General features: G+C 50.4%; 1 protein-coding gene across 6 annotated transcripts; it reads right to left on the reverse strand.

The window, feature by feature from the left end:
• Positions 1–5,305: 5,305 nt before the first annotated feature.
• On the reverse strand, positions 5,306–21,732 carry TSKU (tsukushi, small leucine rich proteoglycan). 6 transcript variants are annotated; one of them, XM_074335737.2, is made up of 2 exons: positions 21,711–21,732; positions 5,306–7,793 (listed from the first exon to the last, which is right to left on the reverse strand). In XM_074335737.2, the coding sequence occupies exon 2, from the start codon at positions 7,783–7,785 to the stop codon at positions 6,712–6,714; it is 1,074 nt and encodes a 357-aa protein (XP_074191838.2). In that variant the 5' UTR covers positions 7,786–7,793; positions 21,711–21,732; the 3' UTR covers positions 5,306–6,711. The 6 variants fall into 6 exon arrangements, with proteins under 6 accessions (XP_074191838.2, XP_074191840.2, XP_019581982.3 ...); XM_074335739.2 differs by lacking the exon at positions 21,711–21,732 and adding an exon at positions 19,667–19,736; XM_019726423.3 differs by lacking the exon at positions 21,711–21,732 and adding an exon at positions 19,362–19,493.
• Positions 21,733–26,042: the final 4,310 nt, after the last annotated feature.

Here is a 26,042-nt window from a genome sequence, read left to right on the forward strand (position 1 = left end):
TTTGGCATCTTCTTTGCATCTTCAGCTGCTCATGTTTCATGGTGAGGTTAGCAATTCTTTTTCCAAGGGAGCCAAAGGGGAAGGAGAAGGGGTACCGGGGCTGACTGGACATGGAGCCTGTGACCAGGTTGTTTTGGTTGTCTATTGCCATGTAAGAATGGCAGAATGGTTTAGCACAATGACCATTTTATTTGCTCATGATTCTGCAGTTGGGGCTGGGATCAGCTGGTTGGGTCTTCTGCTGGTTTTGTCGTGCTCACTCATGTGCATTTAGCTAGTGGGTCAGCTGGGGTCTGTGACCTGCCGGATACTGAATAGTTGAGCTTTTCTCTCTCCATAACCTGAGGGCTCCATATGGTCCCACCAGACTGCTACAGAGCAGCCCCCGGCTTCCAAGATTGCAAAAGCGAAAGCTGCCAGGCCTCCTTAAGACTTAGGTCTGGAACTGACCGGGAGCCATTTCTATTATGTTGTATTGATTAAAGTAAATGCCAGGCCCAGTCCAGATTCGAGAGGAAGGTTCTACACAGGGTGATAATACTAGGAGGTATGGGTCACTGGGGGCCACCAATATAATAGGATATCAGGTTGGGTGGTAGAGAAGGCAGCATATGTAAGAGACCTTATCTTTCAACTACTTTCTTTATGGGTCTCACCGTCTCATCTCTAGCTTCGTAGTCTTAACAACTTTCATATCAGCACAGCACCATAACATCATTTTTAGGATATATCGTGTGTGGAGAAAGTGGTCAGGTACCCCTTGCTTCCCATTAATAAGTGAACGAATGCCCTACTCCCACACAGGCATTTGTCTCTGTTCCCCCAATCACACGCTTGCTGTCCTGGGCCCCTACTTATCTAGTAAGGACATCAGACAGCAATCATTGCTTAGGCCACAGAGTAATGGAATTTCAGGCAGAGTGAGGCTGTCAGGGAGAGTGAGCCACGCGAAAGGTTTTCAGTGTATCTCCAACCCCAGAAGGCAGCCATTCCATCTGTGACTGCCAGGCCCGTGAAGACAATTGTGGGGACATTTCCTAAGCACTGTGTCCTTAAAGCGTTGGGTCAGAAGGAAGCAGAATGGAGAGACAATTTTGAAATGTACTAGTGCGGGGGGGTAGAACCTCTTTTCAGACCAATTCCTAAGCATAACAACTTGGATGATGTCGCCTGCTGAGAGCTCATGGCCACTGAAGAAACCCCTGAGAATATTTTGAGCCATAGCATGCTTATCAGTTTGACTATAAAAATAATTTTTAAAAAAATAGTTGTTCATGTTATTTTTTAAATGGCACTGATAATATGCCAGGCACTATTCTAAGTGTTTTATGTACATTGACTTACTCGTATTCTCCACAATAACCCTGTGAGGTAGCTACTATCTTCATTTTACAGATGTGGAAACTGAGGCTCAAAGAGAGGTTCAGTGGCTTACCCCAGGCCACTTAACCGTAAACAGCAGAGCCGGGCTTCGAGCCCGGGCAGATTCCCTTTGGCGCCTGCGTCTTAATCTCTGGTTATGCTGCTTTAAGGGGCCCTTGTGTTGTGCCTCAACCTTATTAGGGAACCTGGCTTTTTTCAGCCCAAAGCAGGGCTCTTTTAAAATTCTTCGCCTGAGCAGGATGGCTGAGGCCTCCCTCCAATCATCCCTCCACTTTGGAAAAGTTGCTGCTTCTAAGAATCACCTGATTAGGAAGTTGTTCCAGGGTTGACACTTCTGTTCTCAAATGAGTTTCTCTTTTTCTCTGTCTTTCTGTATTGTGTATGTAATAATTATATATACATGTTATATATACAAATGTGTATATGTCAAGAAACATAAACGTATGTTTGTATTTCTAACTCAGAATATTTTGACTAACGGGTATGTAAAATAAAATGATAAATAGCTTTTGGAATTAAACAGTAAACACGGGAAGAATTTCCCATCTAGCTCAGCAAACACAATAATTCCTATAAATACAACTTTTGGTACTTAAATAAATAAAATAGAAGAAAAAACACAGGGCATTTGACTTAACTGGGTGGCTATTTACTGTTGCCAGATGTTGACCTACGGATTGACATTAGGTGTTGATGCACAGAGCAATTATCATTGCAATTAGCTACCTGCAAACACCGGGTATTTGTACATTTTGAGCAGTAGTAGGCATTGCCACCACTGGATATCTGCCTTTGGTGAGAGCTGTCATTGATGGACATTAGGTGTTGATAAACATTAGGTATCGATGGACATTTGCTCCCTGGTGGACATTTGCCGACATGGAACATTAAGCATTGAGGGGCAAAGCCCTATTAGCCCATGATCACCTCTACTGTCTCGGTGGACATAAGGTATGAGCAGAGGGCAGGCTTCTGCCCCCCATGAATCTGGCAGTCTTGTCCAGGGACACATTCTATTAGCTGGCATGGAGGCAGACGAGTATACACATATCCATCTACCCTCTCTCGCTCTGAAAGTCCTATGGCCATGGCAACTTGGGGAAATCAGAGGGTGGTGTGGGTAACACCCATGGAAGGAAATTCCTGGGTTTGAAAGAATCTAATGAGCTCCCTGAGCTACAGAGAGATTGGGTTACATACAAATCCACAGGCTCTCATCTGCTGTCCCGACTAACAATCTGAGTGTCCCTTCCTTCTCTATAAAGGGTATAATTTAAACATGCCAAGCCTGGCTTCATGGGCAGTGGGACCTTAGAAGAGCCCTGTACTTGATTTAATGCTCTCCTCTTGCCATCTTGAAATTCTTAATAATTTTTAAACAAGAGGCCCCATATTTTCATTTTACACGAGGTTCCACAAATTATGCAGCCAGTAGTGAAACACAGAATCCTGCCCATCTGCCAAGGGACCTTGGGCTGCTCCTCTGTGGGCCTCGGTCACCCCATCTGTGGGTAGGGAAGGACTTTGACTATGATCTTTGGCTTTTCATGCTCTAGGATCTAGAATCAACGATCTGATTAAAGATATTTAGAGCTGCATAACTTGTCCAGTTTGTCCTCAACAGAAAAATAAATGGAATCCCAGTGTTTTTTGGTTTCTCAGATCATCTCTGCCCTCTCTGATATGTGGGATCTGCCCGGCTGGCCCCGCCACTGAGGTAGGACAGGCAAAAATGAGGGACAAATCATCTGACAGATGAAGCCATCCAGGCCCAGGCTGGTTTCTTCATCTGTACAATGACGATAATGCCGGGGCAGTTGTTGGGAGGAGGAAATGATCGTGTACACACACAGTCTGAGAAACGTGTGTCTAGTAAATGGCAGCCGTTTTATTAATGAAATTCAAGGAAATGTTTGTGACCCAGCCTGTGCCATGATGGCAAGCTGTGCCTCAGTTGTTTCTCCATCTCTAAAACTCAACTAACGTGTGCTTTGAAGCCCTACTCCACGTAAGGCACACAGAGCACAGACCCTGCGGATTATAGTTCTGTAATGCTAAATCTTAAAACTTTTATGAAATCCTTCAGTTCTGAGTCAGTTATCAAAATATGAGTCTAAGACTACATGGTTCTGTAATCTAATTCATAGTTCTATGGCTAAATGAGGCAGTTCCAGAACAAGCATTTTTGGAGTGTCAGTTTTGTGCCAGGCACTGTGCTTGATTTTTTACACACTTACTTCATTTATTCTTCATACAATCATGTGGAGGGAGACATTTTCATCCCCGTTTTCCAGGTTCAGAGAGGTAAAGTGACTTGGCCAGTTACACAACTGGTTTGTGATGGAACCAGAATGGTAACCCTTTTCTGCAAATTCTAAGACGGAAACTTGGCACTCATTTCTATAATTGCACTAATTTCTGTAAGACTCTAATGACCCCATTCTTGGCCCCAGGATTCCGGGAGGGTGGAGTATGGCGGGATGAAAGCAGTCTAGCTAGGAGAAGGTGGGGCTGGCTGCACAAACTGTGGAGGTCCACTTTGGCTTTGCTCGGGCGACCCCTCTGACCGGGGGTGTCTGGTTTTGAGCGAACACCAGGTGGCGCTGTGGGATGAGAGCCTCGGGAGGGGCTGCACGGATGCCCGATTCGCCGCGGGGCTTCTGCTTTCCCTAAAACAGGAGGGAGGCCAGGGCCAGGGGTGCCAGGTAATGTTCCCCACAGGAAGGAGGAACCCGCACAGTGTGATGGCGTCGGCAACCACCCTCCCACTGCAGCTGTGTCTCAGGGAGGAGGCGACCTGCGTCAGAGCTCACTCCTGTCCTGCAGGAGCCCCAGCCACCCCTCCACTGCCTTCCAGGCAGCTTTGTCCCTAACTTTAAGACTCCTATGATCCATGTCCCTCCCCTAAGGGCTCCTTCCTCAAGCGTGGCATTGGGAGAACCCAGCCCCACTGTGTGAAAGTCTCCTGCGTTAGAAGCCTCTCATCCAGGGGATGTGGGAGGGGTAGAGATCCAGAGGACAGGGCTGGGGTCTCACCCTGACAACACCCCCCCCCCCCCCCCCCCGCCTCAGCCCCTTCTCATATTGGCTATGGGTGCCAGCCTTGGGCTTTTGGGGGTTGGTGGCTGAGCAACAAGCTGGGCAAAGCTCCCCACCCATACCTGTGGCCTGAAGGTTCTAGGTTCTTTGCTCATCTTCTCAGCTGTGTGGTTGAACTTCCTCCAGGAAGCCCTCCTAACCCTACCACAGGGCTCTCAGCTCCCTGTGCTGTTTACTCACACATCCTCTGTGTGTCCTTCTTCCCCTGCCCACCCCAGGAACATGAGTCCCCTTAGAGCAGAGATGGGGGTGGACCTGTGGTTGTGGGTGATGGACATTCCTGCAGACGTTAGCCAGTTAGAAGAACTTGCTGACAGTAGAGCCACTCGGATGAGCTGGAAATGAGCTCCCTGTCACTGGAAGTGTACAAACAGGAGTTAGGGTACCACAGCAGTTAAAATGCCAAGATGGAAGAGGTACTGTTGGAGCTGAGGAAGGAGGTGGAGAGGGACCTCAGGGAAAGCTTCTGAGAAGGTGAGGCAGGAACTGGGTCTATTAGGATGGGAAGGAGTTGAGAGATAGGGATGAGGTCAAGGGCAAGGTCCCAGAGTAACAGTCTGAGCAAAGGCAGAAGCATGCACGGGCCTGACAAGTTCATGGAGTTGGCACGACAGGAACAGAGGAGATAGAAAGGTGGATACGGGTGTAAGATACAATGAAAGGTGCACCCCACCCCACATAACTACCCCCTCATGTCACCTCACTTCCCCATCCTGAGACGTTATTAGGCTTTTCAGGAAGAACGCACTGCCCAAGGCAGGGCTGGCCTGGATTCATCCTTGTGGCCCCACAGTCCAGCCCAGGGAATGTCAGTGGACACTGGTCGAGTGATAGAAAGAGGGACTCTTTATGTTTATTAAGCCAAGGACCAGTTAGGTATTGGGTGGGGCTGGTGGTGGAGGACAGAGCTTTCATTGTCCTGTGGGCGTCTTTGTGGGACCGGCCTCCTGATGCCCACGTAGCCGCTTGATGGCTAGCTTCCACCCCACACCTCCTCCCCCAGCACATCCCCAGGACACACTATTACAAAAGTGAACAAATACAACTTTTTTTCTTTTACAAATGACACGTTGCCATCCCCTGCCAGCAAGGGTGGAGGGCTGGTTGAAAGTGACAGTCCATTAAAAAGGCAACAACTTGCATAAAAAGAGGACTAATAGCCCATGGTTGGGAGTCTGAGATGCCACGCTGGTGGGAGAGCGTAAACTTGGATGGGAGCTGCCTGCCTAGTCCTGCTGCATTCTCCGTCAGGGGAGACAGGCTGTGTAGGCTGTACAGGCTCAGGGCTGGTGGGGCCTCCAGGACTGCATTAGCATCTTGGGGGAGCGTCAGAGGCAGTGCCTCAAGAATTAGTGGGTGCATTTCCAGTCCTGAGGCTGGGGGACCCCACCCCAGAGTGGGAAACTGGCAAGGCTGGATTGGCACGCCTGAAGCTACCAGAGGCTGAGAGATGAAGTGACCTGGCCCGTGCCACAGTTGGTCACTGGGCCCAGGGTCCCACCGCTGAGGCCCTTCCCTGTCCTTCTGGGGATAACAAGGACACAAATGGCAGCAAGGGGGAGCCCAGCTGGGGAGAGGAAGGGCATGATTTAGAGAAGACAGCAAAGTGCAAAGGGGTCCAATTGGGAGGCCGGGCGCTGGGTCCAGTCATGCCTCCGCTATAGTACCTCAGATTAGCAGTTTTCTTTCTCCAGGCCTCAGTTCCCTCATTTGTCACATGGAGGTGGACTTGATTTTTTTTTTTCCAGTCTTTTCTATAATAAAAGTTCTACCCAAGGTTCAAGGGGAAGAGAAAAGGATAAAAGGGCCTCATGTGCCCAGAGCAAAAGAAACTCATGCCCCTGAGTGATTGGACCGTGGGCCCAAGGGGGCGCTCAGCCATGGACCTGACCTCTGACCCTCCTCCTGTCATGATCAGGTTGGGCCAGACCTGAGGGAAGGCACTTTGGGGTCAAGTGGGGAAGAACAGCAAGGGACTGCTGTCTGGTTTGGCATCGAAGACCCTCTGCTTACGGTTTGGGAGCAACGCAGACAAAGGGGCAAGGCTTTGCTCCTGGGTGTTGGTCCCAGGTCCAAAGCCTCTCCCCAGGTCATAGCTGTCTTTTGATGACGTTGCCACATAGGCCTGCAGAGTTCCCACTGGCATTGGCACATTAAAATATAAATTACCCAGGACTTGAGTCAACCCAGGGCAGAAGTCTGTTATGTGGCCCCAGGCCATACCATTTGTCACAAGGTATGGGGGTCCCTGCCAGCCGGTTCCCGGGTGTCTATGCAGTGCAGGGCCGCCTTGGTGCTGGAGCTAGGCTGCCGGGGGTAGGCACCTTCCCGTACAAGTCGCCGGCACCACACACCCTGGCCCACACTGACGCTCTGCAGCGTCGGGAGGTAGAGGAGCAACATGTCAGGCAGGGGCACCAGGCTTGTGCCCGACAGGTCCAGCTCCTGCAGGGCACCCAGGCCGGAGAACACCTCCGCTCCTGCCCACTTGAGCTTGGGGTTGCCTGACAGGTCCAGGACCTGCAGGTTCTGCAGCTCACGGAAACCATAGGGCTCCAACTGGGGGAGGCCCTGCAGGCTGCCCAGGGACAGGTGTGTCAGGCCTTCCAGCCCCGTGAAGGCACCTGGGCCAATGACAGCCAGTGGGTTCCCATCCAGGCTCAGGTAGCGCAGGGGCAAGTCCCGGAGGTTGGGCACGGTGCGGAGCCGATTCCAGGCCAGGTTCAGGCTCTGAATGGTGGGCGTAGGCAGGCTGGCCCGGGCAGGGTGGGGCACGACGCGGTGGATGAGGTTGTGGGAGAGGTCCACGTGCAGTGCCCTGCCCTGGCTGTGGGTAGTGAAGGCAGACACTGGGACCTCACGGAGCCGGTTGTGGTTGAGGTTCACGTCACTCAGGGGTGAGCTGGCGAAGCTCTCGGCTGGCAGGGCTGCCAGGCCATTGTGGCTGAGGTCAAGGGACTCCAGGTAGCGAAGGCGGGAAAAGGCAGTGGGCGAGATGCTGGTGAGCAGGTTGTGGCTGAGATCCAGGCCGGCCAGTGTGGTATAGCCCGGCCCTGCCAACATGGACTCATTCACGGTCTCCAGCCGGTTGGAGGACAGGTCCAGGTGGGCCGTGTCCAGAGGGATGGGCACGGGCACAATGGAAGGACCCAGGCCGCTGCAATCCACTCGCGTCAGGCTGAAGCTATCAAAGAGGCCGAAGGTCTCCACCTCACACTGGCACCCAGGGAAGCATGGCCGGGTCGTCTGGACTCCGCTCACGGCCAGCAATAGCAGTGGGGGCAGCAGCAGAGGCCACAGCATGGTGGGGGCTAGAAAGAGAGCCATAGGTGAGGGTTGACAGTAGGTGCCCCATACGAGATGGTTCTAACCCCACCCCGTAAGACCTCAGCCAATGTGTCTAGGCACAGCTGCAAGTTGCCACCTGCACGCTGTCCTCTCAGGATGCTTCCCCTGAATACTCCTCCTATCACTCCTCGTCCTTGTGTCTGTCTGGCCTTAGAGTCCCAACCTGATTGGCAAATGGGGTGAGGCCAGATGGGTGAGGTTTACCCTGGAAGCAGCAGAACCCTTTCTTAACTAAGATTAGCAGATGAAAATGGGCCTGTTCTGGCTGAAGTGAGGGTGGGGACCTGGAACCTTCCAGGCCTGGCTCACCATCTCTGCTGTAGGATGTTAAGAAACCCAGCTGGAAACCCACTGAACTAGATGGGGCTTTAGCTGGCCTCTCCAGCTCTGTCGATCTAGGACCATGGGCTGTTCTCAACTCAGGCCCTTTGGGTAGGGGGCGGGGCTCACAGCTTAGAGGTCAGGGTCAGGGTATCCCACTGACCTCGGCTGAGCATGTGCCATGTGTCGGGTGCTGAGCTAGCTGCCTCACTACACGGTCTCACTTGACCCTCCCAATCACAAACATTACAAGACAGCAATTTCTGTCACCACTTCACAAAGAGGGAACTGAGACTTAGAGAGGTTCAGAAACTTACACTCCACCGTAAGTAAATGGAAAGGGAAGCACAGAGATGGAGCACAGAGAAAGCAGGGCTCACTGTCACAGTTTGGCAGTGGCTGAGCCATGCCTGAGACACGCACTCCAGCCTCTCAGACCGAGGCCTTTCCCTGCACAAGGGCTGGTCCTACCTCACCTCTTTTTGGGTGACAATGTCTGAGTCCACAGTCCTAAGCCCCCGCACCTGGCCTGTCCTGCAGAGGCAGGGTCCTTCATTCCAATTGGGGACCATGTGTTTAGACTTCCAGATGGGCTATGGGGACGCCTGTACCAACCCCTTTCCCCTAGCCCTGCCCCTACGCACTGCTCATACAGCTATTACCCCTCTTTGGCTCTTCCTTTGACCTAGGGCAGGCAGCTGGGCTGCTTCCCCATTATATAGATGAAGAAATAGAGGCTCAAAGAAGAAAAGGGTTTACCCCAAACTAGTAAAAAGCAGGGCAGGACTAGAACCCAGGCCTGCTCAATTCCAATTCCTCTATTTTCATCTGCTGCCTCCAGCAGGAACGACAGGGTGGCCGGCGGAGAGATTAGATCCAAGAGGGATTTTCCCCACTACCACGTGCTATGACACAGCCATCTCCCTTCTCCTGGCCTCAGTTTCCCTCCCTGTATAACCATCACAGTAGCTTCCACCGATGCCAGGCACTACATGTACGTTGCCACATGCAGTCCTCACATCCACGCACATCTGTCTGACTCCAAGCCTCACTCCAGCAGATCTCATCTAGGGTGGCCCCCCTCTGCCCGACTACCCTGTCTTCCCCCCCACCCATTCCTCTCATTGGCCTTCAGGGAGAGGTCAACCAGGGGCCTGCCCACCTTCTAGAATGGGGTGGGTGGGGAGGGAGCAGCGGGATGGTATCACTGTCCCTCCATGAAACTTTAAAGGGGTTGCCACTTGATCCACAGTGACTGCCTGGGGGCAGGGAGAAGTGGGGTTCTTTTCTCCACCCCCTCTGGGAGCCTTCCTCTCCCACCCCTTTCTTTTGTAGAGTCCAGTTTGAGGATTAAACCCAGTCCAGGTGCATCCTGGGCTTGGGCCCAACTGAGGCAGGACAGAGTGTTCCCATGTCTGGAGCCAAAAGGAAAATATTAAATTGCTTCAGGCCCCCTTTGTTCCCCTGGGTAAGCTTCTCACCACAGAGCTTCATTACCATTCAGGGCTCCACCTTCTCTGCTAAGCCGATCTGCTCATATCCACCCTTCCTGGGTTTAAACAAACACCACCCTTACAAAAAAGGGCCCTGAGATTACCCTTTGATTCCCAAAGGTGCTTATACAACGTTCCTATTAAATGCCAAATGGCCTCTCGTGAGCGGCTGCTTATGTAACCAGGAGCCCGAACACAGCCAAATGCACTCCTCTCACCACCCCTCTCCAGGCCTCAGCCTCGACCTCTGAACCCCAAGGCAGTAATGCTTGCCCTGCCGTCCTCACATAAGTTCACTGACTCTCACATTTAGTGCGATGCAAACTGTGAAGAGCTGTGCACGCATGCAGGGTGGTCATCACTGGGCTACTATAGAGATGAACTGAGGCAATGGCTGGGACAGCTGGTGGAAAGGGAGCAGGGGCGTAAAAGGAGACTTAGCTGCCTAACTGTGACCATGAACAACCCCCAGGGACCCCGGAGAGATTCTTGCTCAGCCCTGCACGATGAACAGCTCTCCCAGGCCCTGTTCTGTGCCGGGCCTGGACAGTCACATGAAAAGGGCTGACGGGAACAGCCAGAGCCAGCCCTCCTGTGTGCTCGTGCTCATATGTTCTCTCATACAGTCCCTGTCACTCGAGGAGGTCAGCGGCCTAATGTCTATTTTAGAGCAGAGGAAACGGGAGGAGAAAAGGAAGGTGGTGGAGCCGGGAACTGAACTGAAGCCTTTGTAACCTCATAATTGGTCTGGTTCCAGAGGAATGCGTGCTTCTGTGTGTCGTTGGGAAAAGAAGAGCTAAGTGTCCAGAATCCTAGGGCCAAGCTCCAGCTGTCATTGACTGCTATGATGAGGTAGGTGCCAAGCTTTTTAGTACTTAATGGCTCCAGGGCTTTCCTGAGGTCACAGCAGAGCCCAGAGGCCTCTCAGGGGGTGTCCCAGGCTGTTGGGAGAAGAGAGAAACCTGAGTGGCCTCACAACTTTGGATCCAGAAGGGGGCAAAGGCAGAGGTGTGGGCTAGTGGTCTTTGAGAGTCAGAGTCCCTGTTCTGCTCAGAGGAAATGTCCCCCTTGGGGACACAAGGAAGGGTGCCTCCGTGATGGTAGCATCTGGCACTGCTGTTAGAAGTCCCTTAGCAAAAGGCTCAGGAGCGAGGGTGAGAGCATAGCTTCCACAGGAGGAGACTGGGGGAAGATAAGCAAAGTTCCTCCCGGGCCCCAGGCCTTTGTAGTTAAAAAAGGCCTTTATTCATTTGCTGCTGGGAGGGCCCAGAGCCAGTCATGCAATCCCTCACCTGAGCAATGAAGAGCGTATGCAGTGACTTGTCTGGGGATCCCGTGAGGTATGCCGGCCAATGCTCAGGCTCTGGCCTTCTGACTCCAGGCTCAGGGCTTCCCCAGCCCCTCAAGATGGTTGCTGACTTTCCTAAGGATCTTAGGGAGCCAATAAAAATAGCACACAGGAGAGTTTGCAACCTCATGGAGGGGGCTGATGCCATAATGCTAGGTATCATAAAGATAAATTGCATGTCTAGGAAAACTATAACTATGCATTAAAAAAACAAAAAAACACCCAAATCCTAATTTTGGAAAGTCTAATATATATATATGTATATGTATATGTATATGTATATATATATATATATATATATGTATATGTATATGTATATATATATATATATATATATATATATATATATATATATAAACACAACAGTGGCTTTTCTTTAAATGGTAGAACTTGGAGTGAATTAAATGTCTTAATCTCCCTCCACCCCGTGTCCTCTTAAACTACATACACACACACACACACACACACACACACACACACACACAGTAACAAAGACTGCTAATAGGACTGCCTCATGGCCATCTCTGCTTTCTCTGGTCTTGGCGAGCCACACTCTCTGAGCCTGTCTATTTATCTGTAAAATGGGGTATTAATAGCCACCTCACAGGACTGTCATGACAATGAAACAAAATAGTGGAAATACTAAAAAAGCACCTAGCAGGGCTCCCAGTTCGTGGGAAGGGCATGTGTGAGCTGCCCTGCCTTCTTCCACAGACAGGGAAATGCTGGGGTGGGGGTCAGTGGGTGGGCCTGACCCCTTCTTTCCTTTAGTAAACATGTATCAAATACGTCAGAGCTCTTATCAGTGCCCTCCTGGAGAGCAGTTCTTTCCATGGAGGCCATACTGTGCTACTTCTCAACAGGGTTGCTAGATCTGGAAAGGAATAAGCAATGTGAGCTCCTCTGGACAAAAACCACCAGCCTCAGCTCTGTGGAAAAGAAAGGCCTTCACAGAAAGCCAAAAGGCCTTGGACACCAACTTGCAGCGTAAACCAGGAGAGTTACTTCACCTCTCTGGTCCAGTTCCTTCAACTGTGAATCTGGGATGGTACTGAGGGTCCCAATGGCCTGAGAGAGAATAGCTGTGAAGATCAGACTGAGAGGCTGATCATTCCTGTAGAGAAATGAGGCCCCAACAGATGGAAGCCACATCATAGAAGGACTGTGCATCTTCACCCTACCTACACCCATCCCCACTGCAGACACAGTCAACCACAGCACCGCGTCCTGGGGAGTCTGCACAGGACCTCAGAGCTCTTCTCCACATGGTGCTCTAAGAAGTCTCTACCCACTGATCAGAGTTGGCCCTTGAGATGAAAACTGTCATTCTGGGATCGATTCTCTGATCTGCGGGAGCTACAACGCTGGGAACAGGAGTCACCTGCTAAACTGGGCAACTTTGGGAAGTGACTTCCTCTCTCACAGCCCGTTTCCTCATCTAAAATGGAGACCATCCCTTCCTCAAGGGGTTGCTGTGAGGACTAGAGATGACAGCGCCAGGACACTGACAGATGTGCAATCGACAGCTGCTTGTGTCTCTCTTAGGCTACATGGTAGAAGGAGTCCCCCTAGAGAGGGCACCCAAAGGCCCCCACCTCCTTCACCACTCTCCAGGGGGCCGAAGGGGAAGCAACTGGCCAACAGTGCATAGTGATAAGGTGGGTCCTAGCGGGCAGTCGCGTGTTCTAGTGGGCAGTCACGAGCCCTGGTCTTAGTTCCTGCTCCAGGGCCATTCACATCTTTGGACAGGTCCCCTCCCCTCACTGAGCCTCAGTTTCTCCAGCTCCACAAGGTTTTGCCTACACAATTCAGCTCCAGCGTTTCAGGATTTCAAAATTTAACAACAGCATTTGCAAACGCTCTACTAAGTGCAAGGTACCGTGTGAGGTTTATGTCGGGGTGGAGGTGGAGGAAACCAGGGCCCCTGTCCTCGGGCTAATAGACCAGCAGTGGGGACAGGACACCAACTCATAACAAGATCAGTAACACCTGCCTTGGATCCAGGCAACCAGGACTCTAGTCCCAAATCTGCCACTATCTACATGACATTTGCAGTTTCCCTTATGTCTTTGAACCTCGGTTTTCTCATCTGTGTAACAGGATGAACTCTGCCTCCCTCTGGGACCTGTGATCTGCCTTCTGGAGAAAGGGAAAGGCAAACAGGTGGCCACCATGGGAGTCTGAGGGGAGAGGGGATACTTGCCCCCCCATCCATCACCTCTTCTCCAAATCCTGACCTGAGATACAAGATAAAAGATCCCCCGATGAGCGAGGTTATATGACACAGGAGAGGAGGACAGGACTTAGAACCTGTACTCACCCTTGGTTTGGGGGACAAAGCATAAGATCCTCTGAGCAGGGGCCATGTGTATTCCTTGTTGGAACCACTGTGACTCTAAGGAAAGTTTGCTGATGGCCTGTGGGGTCAAAAAAGCCAATGGTGTGGCCCTAACAGGCTCCAAGCAGGTTTCCCCCCTGTGATACTCCAGGCCTTGCGAGAGCGCCTCTAAAACAGCTTTGGCCATACCACTCCCCATCTCAAACACCTCTTCACTTCTATTTTTACCAAAGGAAATCACGTTCTCTCTCACCCAGAGACATCTGTTAAGTTGTCTCCACCTTCCTCCCTCCCCTACCTGGGCTCCCCATTTTGATTTGAACCTACAGTGATGGTGAGAGCATCTGAACAACTTTCAGCCTAGCCTTTGCTCACACTTCCCCAAACTCAGGGAATTTCAGGGCTGGGAAGCTACAGGGCCCCTGGGAGATCACATTCACTGAGGCCCAGAGAGGGGCAGTGGCAGGAATGAAGCAGCAGAGCAGGCCCCAGGTCCTGCGTCCCGATGCCTCACACTGCTGCCAGCACCGCCTGCAACACCCAGCGTGCCTTGCGCCGTCCATGGAACAAAACCCATTCTATCCACTCAGGCTCCTGGGCCACCCCTCCTTCCCTTCCTTGCTCCCTGGGCCCGTCACACACACTTTAGGCACACCTCCTCAGACATATACTGAATAACTTCTCTGCCATTAGTTATTTACCTGATGTAAAGTATGAGCAACTTGGGGCAGTGACACTGCCTTTTTCACCTGTTCATCCCTTCCTCCACCCGAGGCCGGAGCCGGGCCTGGTGTGTAACACTACTGGAGAAATAAGCAGTCCAGCAGTTAAGAGTCAACCACTGGACTCAGGCCTGGTGTGAATTCAGCTCCATACCTACTAGACTCAGGCAAGTTTCTACCTGGTTAAATCTCAGTGTTCTCAGTAGCACTAACAACATAGGGTTGGCTAAAGCATTAAGTGACAGCATGTAAAGCAGTCAGCTCACTGTCTGCCACATGTGAAGGGCTCAGTGAATGGCAGACCATGATGGTGATGATTTATTAAGCTTCCTGAAGGCAACAGTGTAATTTTTCTTTATGTTCCTCCCTACCCAAGCACCCAGTGCCAGGCACCCGGCAGGTTTGTGACTGTTGTGCCAACATTCTCCAGTCACTGTGCTGGCGTTTGCTGGCAAGACCCCAAGCTGTCTCTCCTTTGAGGAGACCTCTCTGGGGTTAGGGGTTCTGGCTCGACCCCTGCCCCGGCCCCAGCTGCCTGCCTCTGGTGCTGCAACATGGCATCCATAGCCCATAGCTTTGCAAGCTCCTCACCACACCTTTAAGAGGGAGCCCCTGGCACAGGAACAAGGTGGGTGGGGAGCTGAGCCTAGGGCTGGACCAGGGCCCCAGGACCCACCTGAGACGGGCCTTTGCTTCGACCAGCTGCTCCTCAATGCCTAGCTGCCTCCCACCCTGCTCCCTTCCTCATGAGCTCACTCAAGCCGACACCAATGAAATCCTCAGGTGGAGATTCCATTAACATCTTGACCCCAGCCACTGAGTCAGCTCTGGAAACGCAAGGCAAAAAGAATTTCAGGGCCAACTCCTGTTAATGGCACACATCTGTATAAACACGTCAGCTCACCACGCACTTCTACACCAACACCTCATTGCTGCCTCACCACAGTCCTTGACCGTGGGGGTTGGGGTTACTGTCCGTTTTGCAGACAAGGAGACTCACATTACTCAGCTGGGTAGTAAAGGAACCAGCTCTCAACCCCCGAGGTCTTAGCGCCAAGTCCAGTGCTCCTTAGGGTACTTCTGTGACTCGACGTACAAATGGGTCTATGGGGCTGATGGCTAACTGACTGTGCTGGATTACGGCTATGTTTACTTGTCTGTCCTCCTGTGGGCAAGGCTGGGGTCAGATTCGTTTTTATATCCTGGGAATTGCGCACTGGGCCTGGCACACAGCAGGTACTGTAGGAAGATACAGCAGGCATTGAAAATACTTCCACCTCACACAAGGACACGTAGCCTTTCAGGGCGTCCCCAGCTGTTATCTGTATAGTCACACTGCAAGGGCAGCAGGTTAGATGGCATCCTATCTATTTTACAGCTGCATAAAGAGACACAGGGAGGTTCAGTGACCTGTCCAGAGTCACACAACCACAGACGCCAGGGATGGACTCAGGAGCCAGAGAATATGACACCCAGTACCTGGCCTCCTCCCTGACATCTTCCCTGGTGCGGATGGGCCACAGGGGCCCAGAAAACCCAAGGACGATAACTACAGGGAAATGGGCAAGGCTCCTAATACTACTTTCTCCTTCCAGTATCTTCTTCCTGAAGCCTTTCAAGTTCCCTTTGGCCTGAGAAAGCATGTGTGGACACATGGGAGGGGTTGGGGAGGCAGTCTGGGGCACAGGAAATGGGTTTTGCAGCCAGGCAGAAAGGGCTCCAACCCCAGGGTCTCACCCACCATGAGGCCTGCATGCGCCCTCACCCCTGAGTCTGCGCCTTCATCTGCGATGTGGTGAGACTCCTAGCACTGCTCCCAGCGGGTCACTGGGATGATACCATGAGAAAGAGTGAAGACTCAGCCTCAGGCCTGGCACACGTTGGTGCTCACTGCATGTTGGTTCTTGCCCCCTAATGGGTGATCTCAGGGGCCAGTAAAGACAAAGGAGCTGAGACATTAGCAGATCCGAAGGCCGGGCAGGGGTAGAGGATAGAGGAGAATCTAAAATGCATCCCCTGCGGCCTTGGATTCTCTCCCAGTGTACCATCCAGGGCCCCCCTGGTGCTGTAAGTGCTGACTGGGCTATACCAGGAATTTGGGAAGGGGTTTTAGAAAGGTCGCAGAGGCCAAAGCAGGCTGAGGTAGTTGTGTCTCCTGTGATAGAATGAGGACAGAATGAGAATCAGCAGCTACCCCTGGGTGGGTCACTGTCTTCCCCCACCCCCCACCCCAAGCTGGGCAGTCAACCCCGCCCAAATCGGGCTCAGGATCCTCCTGGCCTAGACTGTTGCCAACAGCCTTTGTTCCTGGTTCCCTGACTCCAATGGCCAGCCTTGCTAGGTGCCAGAGTATAATCTCAACAGAAGACAAGGACCCCACCACTGTTCTCTGTTTAAAACCCACCACACAAAGCCAGCTTGCCAGTCTAGAGTCCAGTCTTGCTCTGAGGTCCCCATGCCTTTGCACAGGCTGTTCTCTCTGATGAAGATGACAGAGATGGCCTTCTTTTGTCTCCACACAAACTCTCACGCATTCGATTCCAAAGCCAACTCCTCTGTGAGACCTTGCCTGTCTAACCTGACCCTCATCTAGCAAAAGGTGACCCTCCCCCTGAGCCTCTGTGGCCCCTGGGCTGTCCTACAAGGAAAAACACACTTTGTGGTCTGTGGCTATCTCCAAATCTGACTGTCCAGTTCCTCTCCTGCGTGGGGCCTGGCCATGTGAAGGGGGATTAAACCACATGAATGAAATGCCCTGCTCAGAAAGCTTCCCTCTGCTTGGCGAGAGTAACAATTGGTCCAAGCTTGCAGGATACCAAGGGCTTTGCCAGGTGGTGAAAGCAGGTGTAAGACCATAGTAGATGTTATCTCTGCCTTCTATTGTCAGTGCAAGCCAACAAATGTCTGCACAACGTAATACAGACTACAAACCTCTTCTCATTTTATTAGCTCATGTAATTAATTACCCTAGTTAACACTTACAACAGATCAGTGAGACAGGAATTCCTGTCCTCATTTAAAGGATGAGGAGACTGAGAATCGGAGAGGTCCAGTTACTTGCCCAAGACTACAGTGCTAGGAAACAAAAGTAGGAGTAAACTCCACATTCTTCTGTTTCTACGAGGCTGGAGTACACACCCACCTCCAGACTGGTATCTGAGTTTCCAGCACCATCCACAAGCCAGAGGAAAGTTTCTTAATTTACCAATCTTACACTGTCATGTCTGTTAACCCTCCAGCAGCTCTCTACTGCTTACAGGTTCAAATACGAGCTCCTCAGCCTGGCATTCAAGGTCTTCATATTTGGCCCCTACCTTCCCTCTCAGCCTCAAGTTGAATTCTAACATCCCCACTCCCCATCTGAGGGTCCACAATGCCAACCACATCTGGGCTGTTATCAGAACACATAGAGCCATGCAAGGCTGCTCCCTCTGTACTCCGTGGGAGACACTTTCTGTCTCCAGGGGGTATTCACCTGACTTCTCACCTGTTGCATTCCAGCCTTCCCTTTCTGGACTGCAGGGGCTCCTGACCCACCTCACTTTATCCCTACCTAACTTCAAAGCTACCTCCCACGTGCCCCCCACTTAAAAGAATAAATTAGTGCCTGGGAATTGGTCAAGAATGGGGGTGTGTGAATCATCAGTGCTTGTAGGTTCTGGGATCTCAACCATTCAGGGAGAACAGGAATGGAGGAGAGAGGCTGTCAAAACCTCCCTTTCCAGAGGGGAAACTTAGGCCCAGAGAGGGAAAGGAAAGTGCCCATGGTGGCCTCCTTCCCGTCTGCAGCATCTGGCAAAATTCTAGGTATAAGACTGGGGCGGGGTGGGGGTGGGGGTGGGGGTGGGGGGGAAAGTGTTAGGATTATCTTCCCAATTGAGGATCAAAAGTCCAATGGGCTCCCACAACCTGAGACTTCCCTCTCGGGTCAGACTTGGGCTCTGCAAGCCTGGACTTCTCCAAAGGATAGAGCAGGCAGGGAGGAAGAATCCGAGAGGTTCCTGAGTCATATTGCCTGGGCCAAGTGTGGGCGGCCACTGCTCTCAGGCCGGCTCTCAAAAGCTGCACAGGTTATCCCCACCTCACGTTAGGCGCCACGAGGGAGTTCTCACCCCCATCCATAACAGGCTGTGCAACTTGCCCAGTTCTATACTGTGGGCCAGTGGCCGGCCCATTCGTAACCAGTACGTGCAAGGTCCCTCTTCTCCGCAGTCCAGCTGGGGTTCCTGGGGCCAAAGCCACGGACAGGCCCGGATCCCGAATAGCCGTCGCCTTCTCACCTATGGGATCAGAGGGCTGGTCCCCCCACCCTGGGGGCGGGATGCAAACCGAGAGCGGATCTCAAAGCAGAGCCGAGGCTGAGGCCGGCCTCTCTGCGCAGCAGACACGTCTCTCTCGGTCACATATACTCTCTCCGAGAAGCGCAGGGCGGGCAGTAACGGCTACCCTTTCCTCTCCACTTTCCAGCTCCCGGCCGAGGCCAAGGAGCTGCTGCTTTCCCTCTCCCCCCACCAGCTGATTCGGCGCGGGTGATCGGCACATTCCGCCCGCCCTGACCCAGACCAGTCCCTGGGCACTGCCGACTCCCCCCCCCCCCCCCGCCCCCAAGCTTATCCCATCCACTCACAACTTTAAGGACCCCAGGAGACGAAAGAGGGTAGCGCTAGCAACACCCCCTGCTCAGGCTGCAGCGGGGAGGGCCGGGGCTGCTGCCGGAGGAGCCGGGAGAAAAGTTTGAAACCAAGTCGGGGGCCTGAGTGGACGGCAGGGGAGCGAGGAGTTGGGGCGGTGTCTGGCTCTCCGCACGCACACACTCCACGGACACCCAAACCAGACACGTCGACAGTCACAGAACACGTACGCGGGCACACAACCATGAGCCCACCAACAGCCACCAACAAACGCGGGCCCACAAAACGTGGACACAGGGGCGAAACAGCCACGCAAAGCCATGGACACACAAAGGCGCAGGCAGATATGCATCCATGGACCCAAATCCACAAAGACCCACAAACGTGAGATGCACGTGTCCGCACAAAGACCCCAGAGGCGTTGGCCCACGCCCCCGGCCCGAGCCTTTGTCTCCTGGAAGCCCTCTCCCCTAGGTTCGGGTTCCTCACTCCGGCCGAACCCGGGGAGTCCAGCGGCCGCTGCCGATACCCCGGGTTCAGGAAAAGTTGAAAGGCCCGGTCCCCGCCCCTGTGTCCAGCGCCGCCCGCCCGCTGGATAGGGCGGCCAGGCTGGGGTTGGGGACTTCGGACCTTCGCTCGCAGCTCGGACTCCTGCTCCGCCCGGGGACCCACACCCACCTGGAAGCCTGCGCCGCAGCCGCCTCGGCACGCTCCACCCAGGCGGCCCGGCCGCGGGCCCTCGGGCCGGCGCTTTTCTCAGCACCGCGCCACCCGCCTCCCCCCGGCCCCCGCCCGACGCCGGGCGAACCCCCCGCCCGCTCGACGCCCAGTGGCGGCTTCGCCGGCTGCCGGAAGACTTAGGGAATGTCGCCAAAGTGCCTGCCTTTCCTGGCGCTCTCCCCGCCTCCCGCCCGCCCGTAGAGCCCGCGCCGGGCCGGGTTCCACCCTAGGGAGCGTCTCAAAAGTGCGCGTGCAGTTCTCACCCACTCCGCGGCCTCGCTCTCAGCTTCCGGCAACCCGGATTCCCTGCCCCCTCCCGGGAGCGCCTGAGCAATCTCAGCAGATGGCTACATGGTCGGGAACATCTGGAGGTCGCTGGAGTGTGTGTGTGTGTGTGTGTGTGTGTGTGTGTGTGTGTGTGTGTGAGACATGAGAGAGGAGAGGGTGAGTTGGTAAGAAAGAGATTGGATGGGTTAGGCGTCCTACTTCTGGAGATTATTCCCCCATTTTTTTAACCAAGTCCAAAAGGAGGTCCAAATGTAGTTGGTTAGATAGCACAGAGTCTGCAGCTGGGGAGAACAACCTTGAGCTACATCTATTCTCTTTGGGAGTGTTCTCCCTTGGTGCATCAAGCTTTCACTTTAATAAACCTTTCTGCAAAACTCTTTCACCCACTCTCTTGATTTCTATCCAGAGAATGGCAAGGACCCCTGCACCCATAATAAGAGACGTTAGTGAGAGGGAGACCAAAATCCCAAGCAGAGAGAGACTAGCTGAAAGATGAACCAGCAGAGAAACGGAGAGGAGAGAACCGGATTTGGGCAGAAAAGTTGGCAGGACTGGAGAGAGAAAGCAACAGACTTATTTTTTATGGAGGGGATCATCGAACTTCTGATTGGGATTCTAAGAAGGGAAACTGCGTGTGACTAGGCAGCAGTATAAATCTACTCCTCTCTACAGCCCACCCTCTCTCACCCCTCTTTATGGTGAAACGGGCAGGAAAGCATCCAAAAAACACTTTAAAATGAGGGGTTGGGGGAGAAATTGCTTGGTGGATGCATTCCCGACAAGGGCAGGTGGGGGTGAGTTTGACTCTCCCAGTCTACAGACAGGAAGAGGGACCCCAGCAGCATGGGGTTGGGGTATGCCTTGTTGAGGGAGGCTTTGGTCTTGAACTCTGGAACTTCCAGGAACTTCTCTGCTGTGCAGACATTGGGAAGTGTTTCCCCTACAGTGGCCCAGGCTTGCACACCCATTACTTTTTCTTTTTTCTTTTTTAATTAAAAATGTTACTTGGGCTTGTGTGTTTGTGTCTGCTGTCTGTCTGGGGAAGGAGGGAGGCAAGTAGGGAGATGGGGAAGGAGAAGTAGAGGTAATTGCCCCAGGCCTCAAGGCGGCAAAATCAAATCTGCCCAGAGAACAAAGTGCTCTTGCAAGTCCTCCCCCTGCATTCAAAGCCTCTGTGGGGTGGTGGCAGCAGTGCGGTGACTCCACTCATCTGCGCTGAGACCCTGGACCCTATAGAAGCTGCTAATTAGGGAGGTGCAGGGAGAAGGCTGGGAGCCTGGTCTTACCAGTAGGGGACCGGGAGAGCTCCCCTCTCTCCTCTCTGCCCATTGTCCTCCCCCAATTAGAATCCCAGCTTACAGAACCAGGAGGCCACCGAGCTGAGATTTCTCATCAAACAGCCTTTGAAATTGTACCATAGACCCCTTTGCATCCAGTCATCTCCTCACAGTCAAGCTGAACAAATGGGTTGCTGAGAGTCAACTCTGTACCCCCTAAGTGTTCTCTGTGCCCTTAGGAGGATTCAGAGCCCTTCCAGCGACCGTCCCCCGCCCCCCTACTCCGCCACTTGCCTAGAGGGGAGAGAGACTAGAAAATCAGTAAAAAACAGCATTTGGTGAGGGCCTCAAGCTTGGACAGGGGTCAGACGCCAGCCCTGCCACTTACCAGCTGAGGGTAATCTTAAAGAAGTTACCTCCCCTAAGAGATTGTTGTAAGGAGTAAACAAGGTAATGGTAAATCATTAGTCTGGCTCACAGGAAGCGCCATTGTGCGTTGTTATTGCCGTTATTATTATCCCAAGAGATCTCCTGTCAGGGATGGGGTAGAATCTGGAAAGCCCCGCAAGCTTGGGAGGGGAGGTGACAGGGGAATGGTCACCTGACCCTCTATCCGGTTTAACGCATCAGCCCGGTGCCTCCTCCCCTCCTGTGGGGGAAAGGCTTTCTTTCAAAGGAACCGCCCCCTTGGCCCTGGCCTAGAGACTTTCAACCTCCTCCCCTGATGTACAGTTAGGCTTACCTCAGCATCTGAGAAACGGAGATGAATACTCCACACCCCCTAGGGAACTAGGGGATGCTAACTCACACTGCCCTTTGTATGCAGGATCGAGCCAGCTGGGCTGTAGACTCCAGGCCCCTCCAAAGGGCCTCTCACTTACCATAAGCATGACAAACAACCCTTCATACTTGGGCTGCAGGCTGGCAGCAGTTTCTGAGCACCTCTACTTTCATGATATCCTGATCTTCCCTAACTGGAAGGTGGCCTCCAGGGGCTTCCAGTGGAGAATCTCCACCAGCCCGTTGAGACGCTTTTTCCTGCAGGCCCCCCCCCCCAAGAGCTCAATCTCCCCTTTACTGGAGCTATCTCTGGCAAGCTCCCCCTAAGAGCTCTGTCCCTCCCCTTCCTCCTCCCTCCTTATCGGAGCTGTCTCCTGCAGGCCCTCCAGCTCAGAGCTCCGTCCCCCTCCTCCTCCCATACCTTATCAGAGATGACTCCTGCAGGCTCCATAGTTAGAGGCCTTCCTGTCAAAACAAAGTTGAGGGATCACAGCTGCTAGGGACGGATCTCCCTGGCACCCCGGCCTGACTTCCCCCCCAACCTGGAGGTCTAAGCATATAAAAGTAAAACGCCTAACCCCAGTCAGTGCTCAGTTCTTTGGGAAATATCCTACTGGGCCCACTGGTTTAAAAGCTGAGTTCTCCTTGCCCTCTGGGTGCCGTTCGTGTCTCTCGGTCCTCACCGTTGTTCCCCCCGCCCCACCCCGCAACACCCTAACTGCCCTCTGCATTATGCCTCAGTTGATGGTCTCTTTCAGTATTAGTTTTTTTGGAGTGATTGGAATGCAGGCCTGTGAGCTCCCAGGCTCACCCTCTTGTCTGCTGTCCCCCTGCAGCAAAAACAGGCCTTTCTGAAAAAAGAAAGCAGAAAAACACACAATGTATGGAGATTGAAAAACATGCTACTAAAGAATGACTGGGTCAAAGAAAAGATAAAAGGAGAGATCAAAAGATTCATAGAAATAAGTGAGAATGACAATACAACATATCAAAACTTTTGGGATACAGCAAAATCTGTAATAAGAGGGTAGTTTATATTATTACAAGCCTAACTCAAGAAACAAGAAAAATCCCAGAGGGTAAAGGGGGAGAGGGGCTCTAGAAGAGGGTAAACGGGGTCTAATATATAGTGATGGAAAGAGAACTGACACTGGGTGGTGAGCACACAATGTGAGATATAGATAATATATTACAGAACTGTATACCTGAAATCTATGTAATTTTACTAACAATTGTCACCCCAATAAACTTCAATTAAAAAACAAAAAAGAAAAATCCCAAATAAACAGCCTAATGTTACATCTTTAAAAATTAGAAAAAGAAGAACAAATGAAGGTCAAATTCAGCAGAAGGAAGGAAATAATAAAAATTAGCGTAGATTTAAATGAAATAAAGAACAAAAACACAATAGAAAAAATTAATGCAACAAAGAACTGGTTCTTTGAAACGATTAATAAAATTGGCAAACTCCTGGCTAGGCTCACTATGGAAAAAAGAAAAAAGCAAACAAAATCAGAAATGTAATAGGAGAGTTACAATGAATACCACAGAAATACAAAGGATCATACAAGGATATTATGAAACACTGTACACCACCAAATTCAATAACCTAGAAGAAATGGACAAGTTCTTAGAAATACAAAACCGTCCTAGACTGCATAAAGAACTGGAAAATCTAAATAGACCAATCAACAGTCAGGAAATTGAAACTATTATCAAAAGTTAAAAGTCCAGGACCAGATGGCTTCACTAGTGAATTCTACCAAACATTCAAAGGTGATTTAATACCTGTCCTTCTCAAACTTTCCAAAAAATCGAACAAGAAGCAATACTTCCTAACTCATTTTATGAGGCCAACATTACCCTGATACCAAAACCTGGCAAGGACAACACAAAAAAAGAAAACTATAGACCAATATCCGTGATGAATATAAATGCAAAAATCTAAACAAAATTCTAGCAAATTGAATACAACAATACATTAAAAAGTTTATACATCATCATTAAGTGGGGTTCATTCCAAGGGCACAAGCATGGTTCAACATACGCAAATTAATCAAGGTGATACATCACATAAACAAAACGAAAAGTAAAAGTCATATGATCATATCAATTAATGCAGAAAAAGCATTTGACAAGATATAGCATGCACTTATGATAAAAACACTTAGTAAAATGGGTATAGAGGGAAAGTACCTCAACATAATAAAGGCCATATACAATCCTCAGTTAATATCATACTTAATGGTGAAAAACTGAAAGATTTTCCTCTAAGATCAGGAACACGACAAGGATGCCCTCTCTCACCTCTGTTATTCTTCATAGTATTAGAAGCCCTTGCCAGAGCAATCAGGCAAGAGAAAGAAATAAAAGGTATCCAAACTGGGAGTGAAGAAGTCAAATTGTCACTTTTTGCAGATGACATCATTCTTTATATAGAAAACCCTGAAGACTCCACAAAAATACTATTAGAAATAATATGCAAATGCAGTAAAGTTGCTGGATACAAACTCAATGCACAAAAATCCATCACATTCCTATATACTACTAACAATGAAATTTCAGGGGAAAAAATGAAAAAAACAAAACAAAAAACCAAAAACTAACCAATTCCTTTTGCATAGCAACAAAAAGAGTTAAATATCTAGGAATAAACTAAACAAAGGAAGTAAAGGAACTATATACTGAAAACTAGAAGATATTATTAACATAAATTGAAGAAGACACAAAGAAATGGAAAGACATTCCGTGCTCATGGATTAGGTGAATCAACATAGCTAAAATGGCCATATTACCCAAAGCAATATACAGATTTAATGCAATCCCCATCAAAATCCCAACGGCATTTTAAAAAAAGAAATAGAACAAAAAATCATCAGATTTGTATGGAATCACAAAAGACCCAGAATAGCCAAAGCAATCCTGAGAAAAAAATAACAAAGCCCTAGGCGTCATACTCCCTGACTTCAAATTATACTACAAAGCAACAATAATTAAAACAGCATAGTATTAGCATAAAAACAGACATACAGAGCAATACAACAGAATTAAGAACCCAGAAATAAACCCACATATATATGGGCAAATAATTTTTGACAAAGGAGCCAAAAACAAACAATGGATAAAAGAAAGCCTCTTCAATAAATGGTGCTGGGAAAATTGGAAAGCCACATGCAAAAGAATGAAACTAGGCTGCTATTTGTCACCATACACAAAAATTAACTCAAAATGGATCAAAGGCCTAAATATAAGACCTGAAACAATAAACTGCATAGAAGAAAATATAGATACTAAATTTATGGACCTTAGGTTCAGAGAGGATTTTATAAATTTGACCCCAGTGGCAAGGGAAATAAAAGCAAAAATAACTGAATGGAACTATATCAATCTAAAAAGCTCTGCACAGCAAAAGAAGCCACCAACAAAACAAAGAAGCAACCAACCAAATGGGAGAAGATACTTACAAACAACAGCTTCGATGAGGGGCTAATATATAAAGAACTCATACAACTCAACAACAACAAAAAACAACCAATCCAATTAAAAAATGAGCAGAGGACCTGAACAGACACTTCTCCCAAGAAGACATACAAATGGCCTACAGATATATGAAAAGATGCTCAACTTCACCAATTATTAGGAAAAGGTAAATCAAAACAGTGAGATACCACCTCACACCTGCTAGAATGGCTATCATCAACAAGACAAGTAATAAGTGTTGGGGAGGTTGTGGGGGAAAAGGAACACTTATACACTGCTGGTGGGAATGTAAATTGATACAGCCAGTATGGGAAACAGTATGAAGATTGCTCAAAAAATTAAGAATAGACTTACTATATAACCCAGCAATCCCTCTTTTGAGTTTTTATCCCCCCAAATTTGAAAACATTTATCTGCAAAGATATATGTGCCCCTATGTTCATTGCAGCATTATTCACAGTGGCCAAGACATGGACACAAACAGAGTGTCCTTTAATAGATGATTGGAGGGAGGGGAGTGGTTGGTGAGGGTAAACAGGGTCTAATATATGGTGATGGAAGAACAGACTCTGGGTGGTGAACACACAATGTGATATATAGATGATGTATTATAGAATTGTACACTTGAAACCTATGTCACTTTACTAACCATTGTCTCCACAATAAACTTTAATTTAAAAAAAGATGGCTGGATAAAGAAGATGTGGTACATATATACAGTGGAATACTACTCAGCCATAAGACAAGATGAAATACTGCCATTTGTGACAACATGGATGGAACTGGAGATTATCATGCTAAGCGAAGTAAGTCA

The sequence above is a fragment of the Rhinolophus sinicus genome, chromosome 14, assembly GCF_057876585.1.
Source record: "Rhinolophus sinicus isolate RSI-liver-muscle chromosome 14, RSI-T2T, whole genome shotgun sequence".
Taxonomy (NCBI): domain Eukaryota; kingdom Metazoa; phylum Chordata; class Mammalia; order Chiroptera; family Rhinolophidae; genus Rhinolophus; species Rhinolophus sinicus.